Source organism: Podarcis tiliguerta, assembly GCF_965153285.1.
Source record: "Podarcis tiliguerta genome assembly, chromosome: 10".
NCBI lineage: Eukaryota > Metazoa > Chordata > Lepidosauria > Squamata > Lacertidae > Podarcis > Podarcis tiliguerta.
Genome location: NC_139543.1, coordinates 72,345,247 through 72,368,520, shown reverse-complemented (window position 1 = coordinate 72,368,520; position 23,274 = coordinate 72,345,247). Strand labels below are relative to the sequence as shown.

At 45.3% G+C, this 23,274-nt stretch overlaps 2 protein-coding genes across 4 annotated transcripts in view; one reads left to right on the top strand and one right to left on the bottom strand.

The window, feature by feature from the left end:
* Window positions 1–4,493: 4,493 nt before the first annotated feature.
* On the bottom strand, window positions 4,494–15,497 carry NME6 (NME/NM23 nucleoside diphosphate kinase 6). Of its 2 annotated transcripts, none has more exons than XM_083402483.1 (6): window positions 15,433–15,497; window positions 13,309–13,488; window positions 11,453–11,555; window positions 8,861–8,900; window positions 6,342–6,502; window positions 4,494–5,666 (listed from the first exon to the last, which is right to left on the bottom strand). In XM_083402483.1, exons 2-6 carry the CDS (start codon window positions 13,399–13,401, stop codon window positions 5,500–5,502), a joined length of 564 nt encoding a protein of 187 aa, XP_083258609.1. In that variant the 5' UTR covers window positions 13,402–13,488; window positions 15,433–15,497; the 3' UTR covers window positions 4,494–5,499. The 2 variants fall into 2 exon arrangements, with proteins under 2 accessions (XP_083258609.1, XP_083258610.1); XM_083402484.1 differs by having other exon boundaries at window positions 15,437–15,464.
* RABL2B (RAB, member of RAS oncogene family like 2B) overlaps window positions 14,959–23,274 on the top strand; it is a 21,791-nt gene continuing 13,475 nt past the window's right edge. Inside the window, exon 1 of one of the 2 annotated variants that reach the window (XM_083402464.1) lies at window positions 14,959–15,095. The gene's annotated coding sequence lies outside the window, so the exon portion shown is untranslated. Of the gene's footprint in view, window positions 15,096–15,548; window positions 15,682–23,274 lie in introns of those variants that run through there. The other variant, XM_083402463.1, reaches the window with a different exon arrangement.

Below are 23,274 nucleotides of genomic sequence, written 5' to 3'. Positions count from 1 at the left end.
CAGCTAGCCCTGGGGATCATCTAATGTTTATTGGATGGATTTCCCCCCTAAATTGATTTTTGAATTCTGAATTTATTGTTATTCATGTTTTATACTGTCTTTTATGCTGTTTTTTTGTTGCATCAATTAAGTGTTTTAAATCTGTCGTTAGCCGCCCTGGGCCCGGTTTTCTGAACCGGGAAGGGCGTGGTATAAATAAAAATTTATTATTTATTATTATTATTACAGTAGCCATCGATAGCTCTCTCTTCCATGAATTAGTCTAATCCCCTTTGAAAGCCATCTAGGCCTTCAAAAAGTGCCATACTTTAACTGGGTGCTGTGTTTAAGCAGAGGTTGAGTGGCCATTTGTCATGGCTGAGATTTCTGCATTTAAGGGGGTTGGACTAGATGACCCTCGGGTTCCCTTCAAACTCTACGATTCTATGATAAAGGACTTTCTTGTACTCAAGGACTGAATCAGGACATTGTCAAACGAAGCAGCAAACCCCACCACGTGAGCAGCTTTCTTGACACCAGGTGGTGTTGCATCGAACAATTCATGCAACCAGTTCAACGTTTGCAAATCAACCAGAAGAGTTTGCTGAACATCTTAGTTCTAAAAGTTCTTCCCCGGTGTCATTAACTGGTTATTCTAAATAGCAGTTTAATAGCTTTGGTTTCAGCGTGGAATTTCCCATCCCTGAATCTCTCCCCTCGGGACCTGCACCCAAAAGCCGGGAGGTGTCTCTATGGGGCAGATCACTGGGGTGCGCTTATGGGGAGGAGCTGGCATCGCCGTCGGGGGTTCGTTAGCCAGGATATTTTTCCATAACAATCAAACGAGAGGCCAAGGGAGCCATTAAAAGTTTGCTCACCAGAGACAGGCTGCACCGCTGCGCCTCTGTTCGGTTGCGCCCTTGTCAGAAGCACCCTTTGATGAGAGATGCAATTAATTTCATCATTTTGATCTCGCAACTGTGTGAAGTTACATTATTGCTCCCGCCGGTCATTCAGTTCACTCCCCGCGGAGCAGAAATCACAGCAGGGCGTTCATGAGACTGTAGCGCGTTCATTATTAAACCCCCTTGTGACCCACATCAGTGCTCACATAATTGACCCAAATCAATGCTGACATAATTGAGCTGTGCACCCTTGTTTCAAGTGATGAAATGTCATTTGCTTTTTATTACTTTTCACCCTGGAACTTCCAGATTTCTGACATGCCCCCGAAATCTCCATCAGCTTCTGGCAGATGCCATTCTAATTCATCCAGGCTGCCTTTCTCAGCAGCCTCGGGCCAAGCAGAATGGTTGTGTTGCGGAACCATAATAGCCAAGTGTCTGAAAACCATGGTTTTTGCAGCCCCAAGCAGTTAAAATCAGGAAGTTATTTAATTCCAAATCTTTCTGAGCCCACCTTACATGTCAGTACCTTTCATGGATGGATGGCGGCTAATGGATTGAGGTTGAATCCTGACAAGACAGAAGTACTGTTCTTGGGGGACAGGGGGCGGGCGGGTGTGGGGGATTCCCTGGTCCTGAATGGTGTAACTGTGCGCCTGAAGGACCAGGTGTGCAGCCTGGGCGCCATTTTGGACTCCCAGGTGTCCATGAAGGCGCAGGTTAATTCTGTATCCAGGGCAGCTGTTTATCAGCTCCATCTGGTATGCAGGATGAGACCCTCCCTGCCTGCAGACTGTCTCGCCAGAGTGGTGCATGCTCTGGTTATCTCCCGCTTGGACTACTGCCATGCGCTCTACGTGGGGCTAACTTTGAAGGTGACCTGGAAACTACAACTAATCCAGAATGCAGCAGCTAGATTGGTGACTGGGAGCGGCCGCCAAGACCATATAACAACAGTCCTGAAAGACCTACATTGGCTCCCAGTACATTTCTGGGCACAATTCAAAGTGTTGGTGCTGACCTTGAAAGCCCTAAACGGCCTCGGTCCAGTATACCTGAAGGAGCGTCTCGTCTCCCATCATTCAGCCCGGACACTGAGGTCCAGCACCGAGGGCCTCCTGGTGGTTCCCTCCCTGCAAGAAGCCAAGTTACAGGGAACCAGGCAGAGGGCCTTCTCGGTGGTGGCACCCGCCCTGTGGAATGCCCTCCCATCAGATGTCAAAGAGAAAAACAACTACCAGACCTTTAGAAGACACCTGAAGGCAGCTCTGTTCAGGGAAGTTTTTAATGTGTGAGATTTTAGCGTATTTTTAGTGTTTGTTGGAAGCTGCCCGGAGTGGCTGGGGAAACCCAGCCAGATGGGTGGGCTATAAACAAACAAACAAACAAACAAACAAACAAACAAACAAACAAACTTATTCATTAAGAACATAAGAGCATGCTGGATCAGGCCAGTGGCCCATCTTGTCCAGCATCATATTCTTCTCACAGTGGCCAAACAGATGCCTATCATAGGAAGCAGGAACAACTCTCCCCTCCTGCGGTTTCCAGCCTCCAGCTGTGGGGCAGAGCAGAGCCATTGTGGCCAGTACCCATTGATTGTCCTCTCCCGCTTCTCTCTGAATTCGTCCAATTCTCTTTTAAAGCCATCCAAGTTGGTGACCATTGCTGCCTCCTGCTGCAGTGAGTTCCACAGTTTGACGATGTGCTGCTTTTACCTCTCCTGAATCTTCCAACATTCAGCTTGGTGGGTGTCCAGGAGTTCTGCTGTTAGGAGAGAGGGAGAATGACTTTTTCTCCATTCGCTTTCTCCTTAATTCATCCATGACACTGGGGAACAATTTTTTTTTTTCATTTTCTGTTGCATGAGATTTTTCAACTGTTCTTATATGTTCTTTCAATGCTAGTTTCAAATCTGAAATCGATTTTCGTGTACATGCTATAGTTATCTTTAATTTTCCGACTTTTGCCGATATGTCATATTTACACTGGGGATAAGGGGACACTGACACGTTGATCTACCCTAAACACATGGTAATTATTGTTTTGCAAACTTAATTTTTCTTTATTTTTATAGTTTTGTAACTTAAATATTTGTATTTTTCGGATTGGACCACGGCTTCTTCAAGTAGACAAAAATGTGTAAACAAGGGAATACATTTTTTTTGATACCTCCAACTGTTCCTAGATAAACATGTCATTTTCAATGCTATACACGTCATGTTCAATGCTATATAAGTCATTTACATTTATACTCATATTGTACTATTTTGCCTATGTGTTTAATAAAAGATTGAATACTTGCATTAGAAAAACAAAGATTATGGTGAAAAGTGAAAAACATGAATTGCAAAAAAACTAGGGCTTACAGAACAAAAACCAACTTCAGATCTGAAATCAGCACATCGAAATTAGGTTAGAACTGCAGGTGTCAATGCAACAATTTTTTTGTTTCCCAGTGTAAACTGAAAGGTACCTAAATCAAAGCACTCCGGGATTCACTTCTTACAAGACGTAGCAGAGGCCACCAACTTGGTCCGCTTTGAAAGAGGTTGAGGCAGCTTCACAAGGGAAAGGTTTTATCAGCACTTACTAACCACAGTTGGAGAGTTATGCTGGAAACCATAGGAGGGGAGAGGGCTCTTGTTGTCAGATCCTGTTGTAGGCTTCCGACAGGCATCTGTTAAGCCCTTGCGAGAACAGAATGCTGCCCTAGATGGGTAATAATAATACTACTAATAATACTTTATTCCCTGTGCATCTGGCTGGGCTTCCCCAGCCACTCTGGGCGGCTCTCAACAGAATATTAATAATAATAATAAAAGCAATAAAATATCAAACATTAAAAACTTCCCTGAACAGGGCTGCCTTCAGGTGTCTTCTAAAAGTCAGATAGTTTTAATTACGCCAGTAGGACTACAAGAAGTTTTGTAAGGAGAAATATATGAAAGGTTACAAAGTAGAAAAAGAATGGAGATATCAGCTATGAGACTTAAATGTAATAGGGAAAGTAAGAAATGTATACTAAGAGATTAGATTGGAAAATTTTCAGACGAGATTGGTGGAAGTCAAAAATTGTATAAGATGTAAAAGTATGTTTAATTACTGTGGAAAATGATATGTTAAAAAACTTATAAAAAATTTATATAGGAAAAAAAGTCAGGTTGTTTTATTTCCTTGACATCTGGTGGGAGGGCGTTACACAGGGCGGGCGCCACTACCAAGAAGGCCCTCTGCCTGGTTCCCTGTAACTTGGCTTCTCACAGGGAGGGAACTGCCAGAAGGCCCTCGGCGCTGGACCTCAGTGTCTGGGCTGAACAACAGGGGTTGAGACGCTCCTTCAGGGATACTGACCCAACAAGATCTTCTTATACTTTTATCTCTGCATTTGCGTCCAAGCCGCTTCCACTTAACCTGGTTGCCAGCAGGACTTTCTAAGCATTGTGTCCCAGCCTCACCCCCGACAGCAGCAAGACTGCCTGCGATTCAGCTCCTGAGTTTGTTTCCAGAGTTGGTTCTCTACCATGGAAAACAAAAAGGAAAGAGTGCGCCTGGGCATGTGCAGAGGATCTGCCTTTATCTTCACCAAGAAACGACAGGAAGCCGGCACACGTTTTGGATCAAAAGTTGAGTTTATCGCTATTAGGAATCATGTTTTTCAGACAACCTTGAATCAAGGCACCTCTCCCTTTGGCAATGAAACCCTGATGACGCACCCCACCCCTCCCTTGCCCAGTAAATGTTACTGGGAATTTGTGGGTCACAGTGAAGACGGCATGTGGGCATGGGTACATAGTTTGGCACAGACCTGTGGAAATGGCAGTTGCAACCAAGAGAAAAGGCATGCTTAAGTGCATAAGAAGGCATCACCTTGCAGACAAAGGTCCGTATAGTTAAAGCTATGGTTTTCCCAGTAGTGATGTATGGAAACGAGAGCTGGACCATGAAGAAGGCTGATCGCCGAAGAATGGATGCTTTTGAATTCTGGTGCTGGAGGTGACTCCTGGGAGTCCCATGGACTGCAAGAAGACCAAACCTCTCCATTCTGAAGGAAATCAGCCCTGAGTGCTCACTGGAAGGACAGATCCTGAAGCTGAGGCTCCAATACTTTGGCTACCTCATGAGGAGAGAAGACTCCCTGGAAAAGACCCTGATGTTGGGAAAGATGGAGGGCACAAGGAGAAGGGGACGACAGAGGACGAGATGGTGGGACAGTGTTCTCGAAGCTACCAGCATGAGTTTGACCAAACTGTGGGAGGCAGTAGAAGACAGGAGGGCCTGGCATGCTCTGGTCCAGGGGGCCACGAAGAGTTGGACACGACTGAACGACTCAACAACAACAAAGTCAATAAGAAATTTAGAGCTTCTACTTGACCCCCATATCATGGGCATCCTTGAACCCAGCCTGGCCAAGCGATAAATTGGCTGTCTGGCACAGCCTGGCAGATGTCTGCTCTTATCCGGGGGGAGACGTACACACCTCAGCAGCCATCCCTGAGTAAGCGGCGACATGTTTAGCGCTGGTGCTCATTTTGGGGAAGAGAGGAGGAGACCCCCGTCTCCAGAGCAGAAGCCCTGCATCCGTTCTGGCAGTGTCTCCCGTGCAAAGCGTCCTTCAGTCTGTCTCTGCCAAGCCATCTCTGGGCACGTGGTGAGGGATTGCCTTGGTGCCACGGCCAACCTCCCTCTCCCGCAGCTGAGGCTCTTCCTGCTGGTACCACTGCTCTTCGTTGAAATCTGGGAAGAAGAAGGCGATTTCCCTGCTGGCTGATGCTGCTGAATCTGCAAGGGAGGAGAGAAATGTGAGCGAGTGCGGGGCCAGGCTGATCTGAGTTCAAAATCAGCTGGCTGCACCGGCAGCCGGTAAAAATCCCACTTCGATTTCAAGGTGTTAGAAATCACTAGCTGGCTGAATTGGTCCTACTTGGGCCAGCGAGGAGGCCAGGGGAGAATTAGCTGTGGGATCCCAGAGCGGGTAATCTTCATAAAAAGGGGAGGGGGAGGGAAGGAAGGGGAATAAAAGATCAGGCTAAGTTCAGATTGAAAGCCAGGCGGAATAGCTCTGTCTGCGGAAGGAGGTTCAATCCTGCAGGGCCCTGGTCTCCTGGGACAGAGCATTCCACCAGGTCGAAGCCATCACTGAGAAGGCCCTGGCCCTGGTGGAGGATAATCTGACTTCCTTAGGGCCCGGGACCTCTAAACTATGGTTATTCATGGACCTTAAGGTCCTCTGAGGGGCAGACCAGGAGAGTCCCACCCCCTGCAACAAAGGAATCTTATGGTGGATTCCAAAGGATCCCTTGGTACATTCCCGCTCCCTTGGCTACGACGATTCCTTAGCCCTCTTTTGCTGGGCCCAGACTTTGGGGCTCCTTTGCAAAGGAATCTTTTACAAGTTGCCTGGAGAGCTTGTCCAAAGTTCTCCTGCTCCCCATTTCCCGCCCCTCCCAGACTCACCTGAGCCGTGGACGGTGTTCCGAGTGTCCGTGAGGCCGAACGACCCGCGGATGGACTCTGGGTCTGTGTGCTGGGCACGGAAAACCCTGGTGGGACCCATCAGAGACCTCCAGAGCGGGATGGCTTCCTCGTGGGCAAGGATGTACGTCCTCATGGGGCCGCTGGAAAGGAGGAGGAGGAGAGAGAAGGCGCAAGGAAGGTCAGGGGGTCGCGTCACACGGATCTTGCAAGCAGACGGAACGGCGGCCAACTGGCTTCCGTGCACAAGTCAAAAGCCCAGGCGATAAATCTTAAAAGCCCTAGGTGGCCGTGGCTCAGGATATCTCCCTCCCAGTGTTCAAAACTGGCCAGGCGCCAGTTGCCTTTTGCAACTGGCACAGGTCCAATTGCAACCAAGTGGAGATCTCTGGATGGCAGGCTGTCGACTGGGGAAAGCAAAACGTCACTTGAGAGAAGGCTCGGAAATATTTTCCTTGGAGCTTGAAATAGTTTTAGTCTGCATGTAACAGACATGACAGGAAAGGCGAAAAGGTGAAGAATATGCAGAAAACACAATGAGGTGAATCAGAAGTCAAAAGTGTATGTGATGTTAGACGATGTGTTGTTAATGTTTAGTTGTCATTGAGGTGCTGTCTTTGTTTGTCCATGTTGTTATATGTGTTTTGCAATAAAGTTATATAAAAAGGATGAATAGTGTGTCTCTGGAGATTCAACACGGGAGCAGTGTACTGATGGAGTGTCTAATTCAGGGGTCAGCAAATATTTCAGCCGGGGGTCGGTCCACCATCCCTCAGACCTTGTGGGGGGGCCAGACTATATGGGGGGGGGGGAATGAACAAATTCCTATGCCCCACAAATAACCCAGAGATGCATTTTAAATAAAATGACACTTTCTACCCATGTAAAAACACGCTGATTCCCAGACCGTCCGCAGGCCAGATTGAGAAGGCAAATGGGCTGCATCCTGCCCATGGACCTTAGGTTGCCTACTCATGGTTTAATTTCTCTCTGCCTATGCTCAAGCTGTATATTTGCTAAGCATTTTAATGTGGAAAGAAAGAAAGAAAGAAAGAAAGAAAGAAAGAAAGAAAGAAAGTTAGTTTTAGTCTGGGTTGTTTTATCTGATGATTCCATAGATAGAATTGCAGAGTTAGAAGGGACCCAGGCATGTCCAAGGCCTGTTTTGGGGGCCTAATCCGGTCCAGTCAGTTTAATTTGGCCCCTGTGGCAGTTTTTTTCCTGGGGTAAAATCCTAAACAAACCTCAACAACTTCAATGCTAAAAAAACCCTCAAAAAGTTCAATCCAAAAAAAAGGCTAACAACTTTGGCTGCCCTTCGGTCGGCCCTCACAGCCCTTCACTTCATCAAATCTGGCCCTCTTTGGAAAAAGTTTGGACACCACTTCTAGTCCGACCCCCCAGCAATGCAGGAATATGCAGCTGTCCCACATGGGAATCGAACCTGCAAACTTGGGATTATCGGCACCATGCTTTACCCGACTGAGTTATCCAAGTGTTGTAAACCACGCTGAGATTTGTTCGTTAATGGCAAGCCAAGCTGGTGGACTGTGCTGAAATGGCAAAGCTGACTGGAAAACTCAGGAACCGAGAGGACAAAAACTTTATAAAAGAATGGGGGGAATTTACATTTGTAGTGTAACAATTACCATGGAAAACATGGAATGATATAATAGTTGTAGAGTTTGGAGAAGATGCAGTTTTAAATGATTTAAAGGGGACTCCAGGGAAGGAGGGGGAGAAATCCTGAGACTCAGAGGAATCTCTTCATATGTGTAGTGGTTCTAGGGGTTGCTCGTGCGTAAGCCGGTGAAAACACATGGCTGGATTGCCTGAGTGAACCTTTTCTGTCCGGAAAGCCACTCACCCGTGGCTGTCTCAATCGCTGGCAGAATCCGTCAGTGGGCGTTTCTTAAACTTCTTCCAGCAAAGAAGCTCTTTGACGCCTAGTCTCCTCCTACTCTTTCTGCGCGAAAGCCATCTGCGCAAGGAGGGCGTGGGCAGCGGAGGACCCCTACTCTCCCCGCTGGTCCCCGGCAAGGAGTCATGGGACCGCCTCGCCGCTTCCCCCATCTGCCCCCCTTCTCCATTGGTGCTACGCTGATTCTCTTCCCCAGAAGATGGGCTGCTTCTCCCAATCCCGGGACACTCTCCGGAATCCCTCTGGATTTTGCTCTCTCCCTCCAGCACTGATGGCAGTTCCCTGACAATATGGATATGTAATTGAGTTTTTAAAATATAATTTTCCATTGTAAAAACCAAATAAAAATGATTTCAAAAAAAGAGAAATTTGTTCTTTAAAATATAAAGTGGTATAGAAATGGAAATAATAATAGTAATAATAATAAATTAGGGCACCAACCTGGTATTATCCAGATGTTTTGAACTACAACTCCCACCAGCCTCCGTTATGTCTTATGTGTTTTGTATTTTATTACGCAATTTTTGTTTCCTTGAAAAATCTCAATTAATTAAAAGATATACATATGCCGCGGACATACCTGGCCATGAATTCCACCAGCCTCTGGTAGAAGAAACGCCCTGGAAAAGAGATCGAGAGCCCTGAGACCAATGCACGCTTCTGGGAGAGGTCTTGAGAGCACCCTTCCCGGGAGTTGCTGCCATCCTTTCCCTATGCACACCATGGGTGGCACACCAGAGTTGGACTCCAACTCCCATCTGCCCCGGCCAGGGCTGATGGGATCTGTAGTCCCAGACGCCAGAAGGACCACTGGGGGTTCTCCACCTGCGCTGTGTACAAACTGCAAGAGCCTTCCTGTCTCGTGTGACTTCCAAGCCATCTCTTGAATGGCCCCAAGCACAGACTCTTGGAGAAGGGCCCCAGTTCAGAGCGCCTGCCTTTAATGAAGAAGATCTCAAATTCAATCTCCAGGTAAGGTCACGAGAGACTCCATCGTACAGCCCGGACATTGAGGTCCAGCTCCGAGAGCCTTCTGGTGGTTCCCTCCCTGCGAGAAGCAAAGTTACAGGGAACCAGGCAGAGGGCCTTCTCGGTGGTGGCACCCGCCCTGTGGAATGCCCTCCCGGCAGATGTCAAGGAGATAAACAATTACCTGACATTCAGAAGACATCTGAAGGCTGTTCAGGGGAGTTTTTAATGCTTGATTCTATTTTTAATATTCTGTTGGGAGTTGCCCAGAGAGGTTGGGGAAACCCAGCCAGATGGGCAGGGTATAAATAATAAATTATTATTATTATTATTATTATTATTATTATTATCATTATTATTCCTACCTAAAACCCTGGCATGCAAATGCTGCCAATGAGGGTTGGCAGCTTTGCATGAGATGCTCTGATGGTCTGACTCAGCAGCGCCGGGTTTATGTATAAGCTAAACAAACCATAGCTTAAGGCCTCACTCTCTTGGGGCCCCCCAAAAATTGAAAGGAAAAAAACCTGGATGTAAATTTCCAAAATATAAAATGAAAAACCAATAAAAATAAAACCTACATACAACAAGAGTGTTTTGTGTTGTGTAGGTTCCTAGGATGCAAGTCATGGGCCCTGCCTGCTCACCTGCTCCCTAAAATATCCCTGGTTTGCTCCTTTCTATATATAGGGTGCCTACATTCTGCATGGAATGGTTGCATGGAGACATGTGCAAATGGCTTGAGATACCTATTAGGTCCATCAATGACCATATAGCATATATTCAACACAAAAAACAGCGGCAATTTGTTGTTGACAAAGGACAGCTGGCCATATCAAGGGCCCCATTACCTTCAGTAGCTTAGGGCCTCATCAAACCGAAATCCAGCCCTTGGACTCAATAAAAGCCAGCTTCCTAGGCTCCACACGAAAAGTTTCACGTCTACCCCAGACAAGACACAGTTCCTACTTGGACGCATTAATTCCATGTAGGACACTTCTCGTAACCTGTATGAAGGACATTGCGCAGGAGGCAAGACCATGCAAGCTCGTAAGTTGTTCTAAACTATGTTCAAGACCACAGAATCACAGAACTGTAGAGTTTAACGGGACCCACGAGGGTCATCTAGTCCAACCCCCTGCAATGCAGGAGTCTCAACTAAATCATCCCTGACAGATGGCCACCCAACCTCTGCTTGAAAACCTCCATGGAAGGAGAGCCCACAAGATTGCGTTTCAATGTTGCAGCCTGCCCTGAGACCTTTGGGGATGGGGCGGGTGATTGATCATAATAACAGAACCACAGAGGTGGATTATTGAATGTGTTAACATGGGTAGAAGTTATAAACACTGCAGCTGTTGAGTGAATTACTATTACGATGGTAATACAATTGGTTTTAAACGCAGTGTAAGGTAGTCTGTATGGGAGTATATTGTATTTAGTTATGGGGTATCAGAGTTTTTAGGGGGTTAACCAGGCTGGGATAGCTGGGATAGCAGGCTTGCTGGTTTTTGAATGTCTGATGTCGATTTTTTTCAATTTCGTTGTTCTGTATAGGACAATGACATTAAAAATTATTGTATTGTATCGCTTTGGAAGCAGAATAAAATAAATAAATAAATAAACCTGTAATTCTAGCATGCAGCGGGGGGGGGGGGAACGGACCAAAATGATACAACTGGATATTTGATTAATTGATATTTGATTTGGTATTGTGATTTGACATGGATATAATGAGGTGTCTTTTGGATTCTTGTCATTGGAAACTATTAACAAGTATTGTTTAAAAAAAAATAAAACCATAGAGGTGGAAGGGACCCAAAGATTCATCTAGTCCAACCACCTGCAGTGCAAATATCACTAATAATAATAATAATAATAATAATAATAATAATAATAATATTTCTTTGTGTACCTGCGGCGGGCTCCTAACTTGCCCCGCTAGCTGCATGGACCAGTGGGTAACTGCCATGAGTTGCATCTGTCAGGGGCGTCTGAGCTACATTCCTGCATTGCAGAGGGTTGGACTACAGGACCTCTGGGGGTCCCTTCCAACTCTAAGATTCTATGGTTCTAAGTAAGGAAACAGCTTCCATGTTTCCCCTGGATTAGAGCCATCTAAGTGCCCCTTCCTGGATTCTCTGCTGACCCCACCTACTTCCTGGACTTAGCAATGGGGTATTTTTTTGGGGGTGGTCCTGACCTGAGTGTTCCTGGTAGAACTTCTGGCTCTCCTGCCTGCTCCACGTCACATCCTTGCTCCTGACGATCAATAACCGGTTGTCCAGGATGGTCTGGTGTACGGCCTGGGAAGAGAAGAGGACGAGTCGCTCTGAAGCCACAGACAAGGAGACGGACAGGAGGGGCAGTGGGGAGACTTTTTGCAGCCTTGGGAGCCAGGTTCGAGTCTACCGGCCACAACCTTGAGCGTATCTCATGGCAAAGCTCTCTGGAACATAGCTGTCAACTTACAGATTTGAAAATAAGGGACCAGCAGCCTCGAAAATAAGGGATCAGCAGTGAAAATAAGGGATTTTCAGAGCACAGGTAGGTTCGACTTCTCAGCCCCTCCGAGCCAAAAGCAGAAAGCCCAGGCAGCAGCCAAACGAAGCCTCAAGTGGTGGTTCCCACAGTGCAGCAACCCGGCAAAGGGGATGCAGCAAGGGAAACCACCGTCACCTCTCTGCTGGGAAGCGCTGAGCAAAGGCGAGTCCCCAGGCAATGCGGCCGATTTGATCGGCACAAGGCATGCAAGCTCTACCCCCCAGTCATTCTCAGACTCCTTATTGGGTGAGCAACGCAGCCAAGCAACACAGCTGGAGCCGCCCTCCTGCCTGGCAGGGAGGGAGAGGAGCTGCTTCCTTTGAAACCCAGAAAATTTAAGGGATATCAGCAATAAGGGACAGCAGTGGGACACAGCACTGGGATAAGGGACTTTCCCGCCAAATAAGGGACGGTTGACAGCTATGCTCTGGAACTGCTCCATAAGCAGCTGCTCAGAGTTATTCCTAATGCCATACAGTGGTGCAGCCCCAAAAGGAAAGACACAAAGGGCAAATTGCCCCTCTAGGTCTCTCCTTCGGGGTGTGGCGACTGTGAAATATTGGAGCAGCAAGCATCTAAAATAACTAAATCACCTGCTCAGGCCTCTCCCCCCCCACCCCCAACTGTTAAGAACAGACCTCCGGAACGAATTAAGTTCTTAACCTGAGGTACCACTGTATAGAAATGAATAATAATAATAATAATTTATTACTACACGCTGTTCTTCTTAACTTAGCTCCAACTCTCAGGTCCTGGAATCTCAGCCTGGCACCCCTGAGAGCCCCGTGCCCAGGTGCCCCACACTCCTGGAGCATATGGTTAAGACGGCCCTGCTAATAGGCCTTCAAAGTAGACCCCCTCTGATCGGAAAGTCAGTGGTTCAAATCCCCATGATGGGGTGAGCTCCCATTGCTCAGTCCCAGCTCCTGCCAACCTAGAAGTTCAAAAGCACACCAAGAAGAAGAAGAAGAGTTTGGATTTGATAACCCGCCTTTCACTCCCCTACAGGAGTCTCAAAGCGGCTCACATTCTCCTTTCCCTTCCTCCCCCACAACAAACACTCTGTGAGGTGAGCGGGGCTGAGAGACTTCAAAGAAGTGTGACTGGCCCAAGGTCACCCAGCAGCTGCATGTGGAGGAGCAGAGACGCGAACCCGGTTCACCAGATTACGAGACTACCGCTCTTAACCATTACACCACAACGGCGGTTCCATGCACTCCGTCATGGTGTCCCGTTGCTCCAGAAGCAGTTTAGTCATGATGGCCACATGACCTGGAAAGCCGTCTGCGGACGAACACCGGCTCCCTCGGCCTGAAAGCGAGATAAGCGCCGCACCCCATAGTCGCCTTTGACTGGACTTAACCATCCAGGGGTCTTTTACCTTTTAGCTGTGTTCATGTCCTACTGTGGGTTTCGCTTTGGGGCATTTGGTCGGCCACTGTGTGAACAGGAAGCTGGACTGGATAAGCCATTGGCCTGATCCTGTAGGCTCTTTTTACCTTCTTTGGTCCTTACCTCGAGGAAGAGAGGGTGAGCCACGGCATCAGGCTTGATGATGGCAAGGGTGAGTTGCAGGACCCGCCGTGGAGCATGCAGAACGGCCCTCATCCTGCTCACTGGTTTCCCATGCCCTGGGTGGGGCTGGCGGGTGCTCTGTCTGTCCGTCTCGTGGTGGCCCCTCCCCAAAGCATCAGCCTGGCAATATAAAGTCAGGTCAGTGCGGTGTAGTGGTTAGAGAGTGTCCGACTAGGCCCTGGGAGACCAGGGTTCGAATCCCCGGCCAGCCATGAAGATCAATGGGCGACCTCGGGCCAGTCACTGCCTCTCCAGCCTCCCTCAAAGGGTTGTGGGGATTGGGGAGAGCCGTGTGTGCCACTTTGAACTCCTTGGAGGGAAATAAAGACCAAAAAATTGAAAATAAATAAAAGAAGGGCAAGATTTGGAGAGCACTGAACAGCCAGCAAGAGGACACAAGTCTCAGCTGTCGGGTGCTCAAAATTCTGCCCTGGCTGCTCATGCTCTACCAGGCTAGGTTAAAGATTCCTGAATTAATATACAAGGATGAAAACAGGGGGCGTATTAGGGGCACCCCATGTTCCTTGAAGGTGTGGGAATTAGATATTGAGGCACATGGAGGTCACTCAGTGCCACCTGTATATGCAAAATGTCTGGCTCATTTAAGACTATATGAAACCTTTAATCTAAGTAACGATGGGACTCACAGCGGGTGGAGAATGCTTTTAGTTTTGTGAATCTTTATTATTTGTAAAAAGATTCTTTGTAGGAGCTAACACTTTATTATTTCTTTGGGATTTTTATGCTGTGGACTACCCTGTGGGTATAGGGCAGTATAATAATAATAATAATAATAATAATAATAATCTTTTTTGCAATGTTGGTGGCAAGCAGGTCCATAGTGGGTGGGTGGGGGACCCTACATTGCAAAAAATATTACCCTTCTCTTAAAGTTGTATGTATTGAGTTCCTACATTTTGTACAAAGTACATCAAAGTAAAGCAAGCAAAACAATAACAACAAATTCTATTATTATTATTATTATTATTATTATTACTCTTTTAGGTGGGACATGAACTGAATAAATAAGTAATATAAAAAGCAATGGTGCACAGAGATGGGCAGTTCTGCATAATGAATACATTAATGAGACATTAAACATTTTTTTAAAAAAAATCCAAAACACTTCCCAATACAGATTTGCTTTCAAATGTCTTCTGAAGGTGGTTGTTGTTGTTGTTGTTTGAATTTGTCTACTGCCCTATCATAGCTGTCAACCTTCCCCTTTTTTTGCAGGAAATTCCCTTCTTCCAGCGCTGTTTCCCGCTGCTATCCCAGATTGTTAGATATCCCATAGACAGATATCCCTGGGACAGGTGAGGCTGCTGATCCCTTATTTTGAGGCTGCTGATCCCTTCTTTTCAAATCTGAAAGTTGACAGCTATGTGCCCTATACCTGCAGGGCGGTTCACTGATCCCCTTGGCATCTGGTGGGAGGGCACCAGAAGAAGGAAGGAAGGAAGGAAGGGGAGAGAGAGAGAGAGAGTAAGAGTAAGAGTGGGGTGGGAAGGGAAGGATGGAAGGATGGAAGGGCGGATGGAAAGAAGAAGGGAAGGGAAAAGGAAGGAAGGAAGGAAGGAAGGAAGGGGAGGAAGAGAGGGGTGGGAAGGGAAGGATGGAAGTGAGGGAGGAAGGAAGGAAAGAGGGAAAGAAGGCAGAGGGGTTGTTTTCCCCTCCGCTCTGAAGCTAAGCCACGGGGGGTGGGGACCCCCAATTCCTCCCCCCTCGTCAGTGGGGTTGGGGGGGTGAGGGAGCGGGGGATGGGAGGGCGGATGGGAGGGTGGAAAGAAGGAAGGAGGGAGAGAGAGAGAGAGAGAGTGGGGTGGGAAGAGAAGGGAAGGATGGAAGGGAGGATGAAAACAAGGGAAGGGGAAGGAAGAAGGAATGGAAGGAAGGAAAAGAAGGCAGAGGGGTTTTCCCCTCCGCTCTGAAGCCAAGCCAGGGGGGTGGGGACCCCCAACTCGCCCCCCCTCGTGAGTGGGGCTGGCGGGGGGGTGAGGGACGGGGGGGCGAGAGGATCCTGCCCGGGGGAGGGAGGGAGGAGGCCTCATCCTGCTCCGGTACCTGCCTGTCCCCGGCGGCGGCGTCTCCCTCCTCCTCCTTCCTTCCTTCCTCTCTCCTCCTCTTCCTCCTCCCTCCCTCCTTCCTCGGTCTCCTTGGCGACGCGGCGCTCCGTCTCTTCCTCCTCCGGCGAGGCCTACCTTCCAACGCGGGGCGCCCCGGCCTCGCGTAGCCTCTGTGCCCGGCGAGGCGGCGCCTGGGCGGGGAAGGGGCCGAAGAAGGCGCCTCCCTCTTCCTCGGGGGCTCGGAGAGGTGCGGGAGCGCGGGGGGGGGGGGGAAAGGTCCACTCCGCTTTGCCCACTTGGGGGGCTGGGGGGGGGGCACCGAGGCACCGGCCCTGGGGGGGGGGGTGTTTCGCTTTGCAAGTGGGGCAGTATTGGGGGGGGGGGCTGCTGCTTTATGGTCCCCTCGCCTTAGGAGGTGGGGAGATTACCCCCCCCCCAGGTTGGGGGGGTGTCTCTGCTGGTCCCCTATGGGCAGGGGGGCTGCCCTGCTAGAGGCAGGCAAAGGGGGGGTTGCAAAGAGATAATAATAATAATAATAATAATTAATAATTAATAATAACAACAACAGGGGTGCAGCACAGCCAGGAAAGATGCCTGCTTGGGGAGGGGGCTCATTCTGGTGCCAGGTGGGCACTGCATGCCTGTGCCCATGACGCACAGGTGGTCCTGACTGGTGGTGGTGCCAGCGATCAATAATAATAATAATAATAATAATAGGGGTGCAGCACAGCCAGGAAAGATGCCTGGTTGGGGAGGGGGCTCATTCTGGTGCCAGGTGGGCACTGCATGCCTGTGCCCATGACGCACAGGTGGTCCTGACTGGTGGTGGTGCCAGCAATTAATAATAATAATAATAATAATAATAATAATAATAATAATAATAGGGGTGCAGCACAGCCAGGAAAGATGCCTGGTTGGGGAGGGGGCTCATTCTGGTGCCAGGTGGGCTCCATGATGCACAGGTGGTCCTGACTGGTGGTGGTGGTGCCAGCAGTCAATAATCATCATCATCAGTGCTTTTTTTATGAGGGGAAGCAGGGGTACACATACCCCTAAACATTTGATGAATCTAAATTTGGCCTCATTGACGGGCAGTATTTCAATATAAGTCGGAAAATGAGAGTACCCCTAAATATTTTTTAAAGAAAAAAAGCACTGATACTACTACTACTACTACTAATTTACAGTATTTATACTCTGCCCATCTGGCCGGGTTTTCCCAGCCACTCTGGATGGCTCCCAACAGAATTAAAGGCACAATAAAACATTAAAAACTTCTCAAAACAGCATTAGGCTTGGTCGTGGGACCCCTAGATGCTAATAATAGTAGTAATAATAATGTTGTTATTTGTATCCCCACCCATCTGACGGTTTATTTTTATTTATTTATTGAATTTATATACCGCCCTATACCTGGAGGTCTCAGGTCAGTTCACAGATAAGATCAACATAAAAACCACAATATATAAAAGCAAAATAAAAGCAGCAATCCGGTAACACGCCCCCCCCCCCCCCGCCAAAGAAGCCACATTTTAAAGGGGCATAGGATTGGATTGCCTCAGCCGTTCTACCCAGGCAGGTTCCAGCAAATATAAAAACAATAAAAGGGCTGCCATTTGGCATTGGGTCTGCACCAGTGGCATGCCTGCAAAATTAAATCTGCTATAAATGCAGTAATATCATTTATGCAATTTGTAAATTGCCTCCAGACTTTCTTAGTGGGAAAAGCCGTGGGAAACCTAATCAATTTAATTTGTTTCCCTTTTGTGCCATGTCTTTTAGATTGCAAACGCTGTCTGTCTATTGCTCTTTTTTTTTTTTTTAATAGATATTTTATTCGTTTTTGCATAAAAGACAACAAAGCAAAACAAAACAACAAACAATACACCAAAAACATACAGAATTACACAAACATAACATACTACAAAAAACAGAAATAAAAACAATCTTATCTTCATATTAATCTTGCATTAACTTGTTTCTCTGACTTCCCCGAGTCTCCCTTCCCTGTATTCCAATTCATACAATTAAACAACAAATCCCTTCCCTCTGTCATAATTAACCTCTTTTCTGATTTGAATGTCTTAATATAGCTTATTCAATGCTTAGAACTTAGAATGTTGGGTCTTCTGATCCTTAAAATTTTACTCCAATAACCTTCTACATTCAATCTGATGTTATTTTAACATTCATTAATCTTGTAGTGTTTCTGTAAATAGTCTTTAAATTTCTTCCAATCTTCCTCCACCGTCTCTTCACCCTGGTCTCTGATTCTGCCAGTCATTTCTGCGGATTCCATATAGTCCATGACTTTCATCTGCCATTCCTCCAGCGTGGGTAATTCTTGTGTCTTCCAATACTTTGCAATAAGTATTCTTGCTGCTGTTGTGGCGTACATAAAAAATATCCTGTCTTTCATACGTACCTCTTGGTTGACCATGCCCAGGAGAAAGGCCTCCGGTTTCTTTGGGAATGTGTATTTAAATACTTTCTTCAGTTCATTATAGATCATCTCCCAAAAGGTCTTAATCCTTGGGCATGTCCACCAGAGATGAAAAAAGGTACCTTCAGTTTCTTTACATTTCCAACATTTGTTATCGGGCATATGATAAATTTTTGCTAGTTTGACTGGTGTTATGTACCATCTGTATATCATTTTCATAATATTTTCTCTTAGGGCATTACATGCCGTAAACTTTAGCCCAGTGGTCCATAACCGTTCCCAGTCGGCTAGCATTATGTTGTGACCCACATCTTGTGCCCATTTAATCATTACTGATTTCACTTCCTCATCCTGTGTATTCCATTTCAGCAGCAGATTATACATTCTTGACAATACCTTAGTTTTGGGTTCTAGCAATTCTGTTTCCAATTTTGATTTTTCCACCTGGAAGCCAATTTTTCTATCCAATTTATATGCCTCCATTATCTGATGATAGTGGAGCCAATCACGGACTTTACTTTTTAATTTGTCAAAACTCTGCAGTTTCAATTTATCTCCATCTTGTTCTAGTATCTCCCAATATTTTGGCCAATTGGCCTCCATATTGAGTTTTTTGACTGCTTTTGCTTCCATCGGAGATAACCACCTTGGAGTCTTGTTTTCAAAGAAATCCTTATATCTAATCCATACATTAAACAATGCTTTCCTGACAATGTGAATCTTAAACATTCTGTGAACTTTAACCTTGTCATACCATAAGTAAGCATGCCACCCAAACGCATTATTGAATCCTTCTAAGTCCAGTATATCTGTATTTTCAAGAAGTAGCCATTCTTTCAGCCAGCAAAAAGCTGCTGCTTCATAGTAAAGTTTCAAGTCTGGCAGGGCAAAGCCTCCTCTTTCCTTTGCATCTGTTAATATTTTAAATTTTATTCTTGGCTTTTTGCCCTGCCAGACAAATCTGGATATATCTTTCTGCCACTTCTTGAAACAGTCCATTTTGTCAATAATCTGCAGTGTCTGGAACAAAAATAACATTTTTGGCAATACATTCATCTTTATCACAGCAATACGACCTAACAGTGAGAGTTTTAGATTAGACCATATATCTAGATCTTTTTTTATCTCCATCCAACATTTTTCGTAGTTATCCTTATATAAGTTCCCATTTTTTGAGGTCATAATAATTCCCAGATATTTCACTTTTTTCACCACTGTCAAACCTGTCTCATTCTGAAACCTTTCTTTCTCTTTTTCTGTTAGATTCTTTGTCAAAACCTTAGTTTTTGTTTTGTTGAGTTTAAAACCTGCTAATCGACCAAACTCTTGAATCAGTTCTAAAACCCTCTTCACACTGGACTCTGGCTCCTGCAATGTCAAAACCAAGTCATCTGCAAATGCTCTTAATTTAAATTGTTTAACTCCGACCTGTATCCCTCTTACCATCTGGTCCTTTCTAATCATATTCAGCAACACCTCCAGGACCGATATAAAAAGCAGAGGGGAAATAGGACAACCTTGTCGTGTTCCTTTTTCTATTCTGAACTCTTCAGTCAAAACATTGTTAACAATTAATTTTGCTTTTTGTTCAGAATAGATTGCACCTATACCATTTTCGAACTCTTGGCCTACCCCCATACTATGGAGATTCTTTTTCATAAAACCCCAAGAAATGTTATCAAAGGCTTTCTCCGCGTCCACAAATACTAAAGCTGCTTTTGTGTTTATTCTTTCCTGTAAAAGTTCCAAAATGTCAATTATATTCCTTACATTATCAGATAGGTGCCTTCCTGGGAGAAAGCCTGCTTGGTCCTTGTGAATCTCCTCCGCTAAAACCCTCTTTAATCTTCTAGCCAAAATGTCAGCAAAAATTTTATAATCCACATTAAGTAATGATATAGGCCGATAGTTCTTAAGTTGGTGTTTTTCCGATTCTGTCTTTGGTATGAGAGTCACAAAAGCTTCTTTCCACGTTTCTGGTGTCCTTTTCCCCTGTAATATGTCATTACATATATCCTTCAAGGGTTGAATTAGCCAGTCTTTCATTGATTTATAATATCTTGCCGTCAACCCATCAGGTCCTGGGGACTTGCCAAGTTTCATATTTTGGATGGCGCTCTCTACCTCTTGTTCTGTTATCCTGCAGCTCAGTTTAAATTTACTTTCTTGAGATATTTCCGGTAGCCCATTTTCTTTCAAGAATTCCTCCATATCTGCTTCCTTCTGTGGTTGTTGTGAATAAAGCTGTTTAAAGTATCTTTGAAAGGTACTCCTAATTTCCACTGGGTTCTGAATAATTCTTCCTTCCTCTTCTAAATTTGTTATTGTATTCATTTTCTGTCTCTTCTTTATTTGCCATGCCAATAACTTTCCACATTTGTTTGCTGATTCGAAAGTTCTTTGTCTCATTTGTCTGACCTTCCATTCAATCTCTTGATTTATCATTTGCATGTATTGTACTTGATATAACTTTATCTCTCTCAAGATTTGTTGTGATTTTGGATTTGATCTCAGTCTTTTTTCACCTTCCTTAATCTTTTCCAATATCTTTTCTCTTTTTTCCTGTTGTAATCTCTTCTTGAGTGCGTTCTGTTGTATCAAAAATCCTCTCATAACAGCTTTACTTGCGTCCCATACAGTTCTTTTTTCCACCGTAGTGTTTAAATTTATCTCAAAATAGTCTTTCAGAGTTTTCTGGGCCTTCTTGGTTATTTCCTCATCTCTAAACAGAGAGTCATTCATCCTCCATCTGAAAGAACCAGTTGGTTGTAAGTTCATTACCATCTTTACAGCATTGTGGTCGGAGTAAGTCTTTGGGCAGATTTCTACTTTTTTTGTCTTTGGTGCCAGTCCTCTTGTGATCCAGATTTGGTCAATTCTTGTCCATGTCTTTTTGGCTTCAGAAAAGAAGGTTCCTTCTCTTTCTAAAGGATTTTTGGTTCTCCAGATATCCACCAAGTCCAGGTTATCAGTCAGTTCAAAAAAGGTTTTCGGTAGTCTCCCATCTTTGGTGACTACCTGCCGTTGTGCCTTGTCCATATTTGTAGAAACAACTCCATTCATATCTCCCATCAAGATCACATTGTACTCCAGATAGTCCATCAATGTCTCATGTAACTTTTTGAAAAATTCCGATTTTCCTTCGTTCGGTGCGTATACGCCAACAATCAGATATTTCTGTCCATGGTGTTGAATTTCAATTGCCAAATATCTTCCTTGTTCATCTTTAAAAATTAATTTTGGTGCTAGGCTCTCTTTTGCATATACCACCACTCCTCTTTTTTTAACTTTGTCCGATGAAATAAACTCTTGACCTAGTCTTTTATTAATTAGAATTTTTCTATGGAGCCTAGTTACATGTGTTTCCTGTAAACAAATCAAGTCCAATTGTTCTTTTTTTAAAATGTGAAAAATTGATTTTCTCTTAGAAACCACGTTTAGACCGTTGCAGTTCCAGCTTAATAGTTGCAGAGACATCTTGAAATTGGTCTGCTATATTCCTCCAGAAGCTCCCAATGTGTCTTCTTTCTCTTCTGGTCCCGGTGGTGTCGTCTTGTCCAAATCCAAAATTGCTTTAGCTATATCTCTCCTTTTTCTCTCTTGTGTATCGGACGGGTCTTGGTCTTTAAAGAATTCCTTCTGTAAGTCCTCCTCGTAGTCCTTTAAAAATCTGTCTTTATCTTCCACTGATTTTATTTTTATTTTCCTTCCTTTTATACTAAACGAAAGCCCTTCAGGGAACTCCCACCTAAAGATGATGTTGTTCTTTCTCAGCTGTGTGACCAAGTCTCTGTAGCTAGATCTGAGGTCTAAGAGATGTTTGGGGATGTCCCTGAACAATTCCACTCTTGATTCACCAACTTCCAAAGGCCTTTGGAAATGTAGTCCCAAAATTTTATCTCTCTCCTCTTTAGATCCAAAGGTGACCAAACAGTCTCTTGTCTTGATTCTCCTGCTTGTTTTACCCAGTCGGAAAGCACTTACTATTTTGATTTCTTCTTTATCCAGATCCAGTTTCCAGAAATCTGCAAATTCCTGTGCAAGAAATTCCTTAAGACCTTCTTTTTCAATTTCTGGCAAGGATCTGATCCTGAGATTCGTTTGTTTATCTTTTAATTCAAGCATGGAAAATCTTGTTCTATAGTCCTCAAGTTGCCTGTTAATCGGTGGTATTTTTTCTTCTGTGGCCTCTGCAGCTGCTTTAGCTTCTTCTGCAATTTTCCTTGTTTTTGATGATTCCTGCAATAATTGCTGAATTAAATTCGTATTTTGTTTAATACAAGCTGTATTTTGATCTATTTTAGAAGATGTCTCTGACACCTTTTTGTTTGTTTCTACAACCTCCTCTGTCAATTTATTTAATGATTCTTGAATTTTTGCAAATCCTGTATTGAAAAGGTCCTCAGTTGAAGACATAGCTTTTGGTTTAGGTTGTACAGATGCACCTCCAATTGGGTCAGGTATAGAGGCTCTTCTTCCTGAGTAAAAGGTTTTCCCAGATCTTGTAGTCTTCTCCTGCAGCTGGTCTACTTTTCCCTTATCACTTGCCATACCACAGCAACTTATTTCAAGGTCACTCTCAGCTGAGGCTAGCTGTCAGACTTGAAGTCAAAACAGTGGAAAGTCCCCAGTCACTTTCCCAGCTGCAGCAAGCTGTCAGATTTTAAAACCAAACAGTGGAAAATTCCCAGTTGCTTTCTGTTTCTTTGTATCAGTCTTTGTAACAATCCTTATGTCCACCAGGGGGATACAATAGCCCCTGGGAACAATGGCTCCCGTCTTCTCCTTCTCCTTCCCAGCAACTTTGCAGCTAATTCCTCCCAGTAACAAGACTTAAACAGTCTCAGCTTTTAACAGTATAATCCAGTTTGCAGAGCTTAAAATCTCAGAGTCTCTCTCCGCAGTCCCTCCTTTACCCTGTGTTTTCAGATTGACAGATCAGAGCCGGGCGCGCCGGGCGGTGGTTCTGGGCGCGCCGGGCGCGCCGGGCGGTGGTTCCCCCACAGTCAGCTCTTTCTTACGCAGGCAATACAGTTTCCAGTCCTTCCCCCCCTTTTCCCTGCCACTTAGGGGGGGAAAAGATCCTTATCAAAACGCCAGATTCCGTTTCTTCAAAAGCACTTTTAAAGGTTTGGCACGCAAAAGTCTTTGTTTCCAGCTATATACAGAGCGGAAGGCTGACTTCCTGGTTAAACCTTACCGCTTCGGTTCTAATTTAGCTTGCTTTTTTAACTTGCCAAATCCAAAAGTTCCTTAATTTGTTTCTTTCCCTTTTAAAATTTGTAATTCTCCTACTCACGGAAAGTTCTTTTATAATCCAATTTGTCCCAAGAAGAAGTTGAGCGCTCCTCCGATCACGGCTGTGCGACGTCTCTCCGAAAAAGAAGCGATTGACTC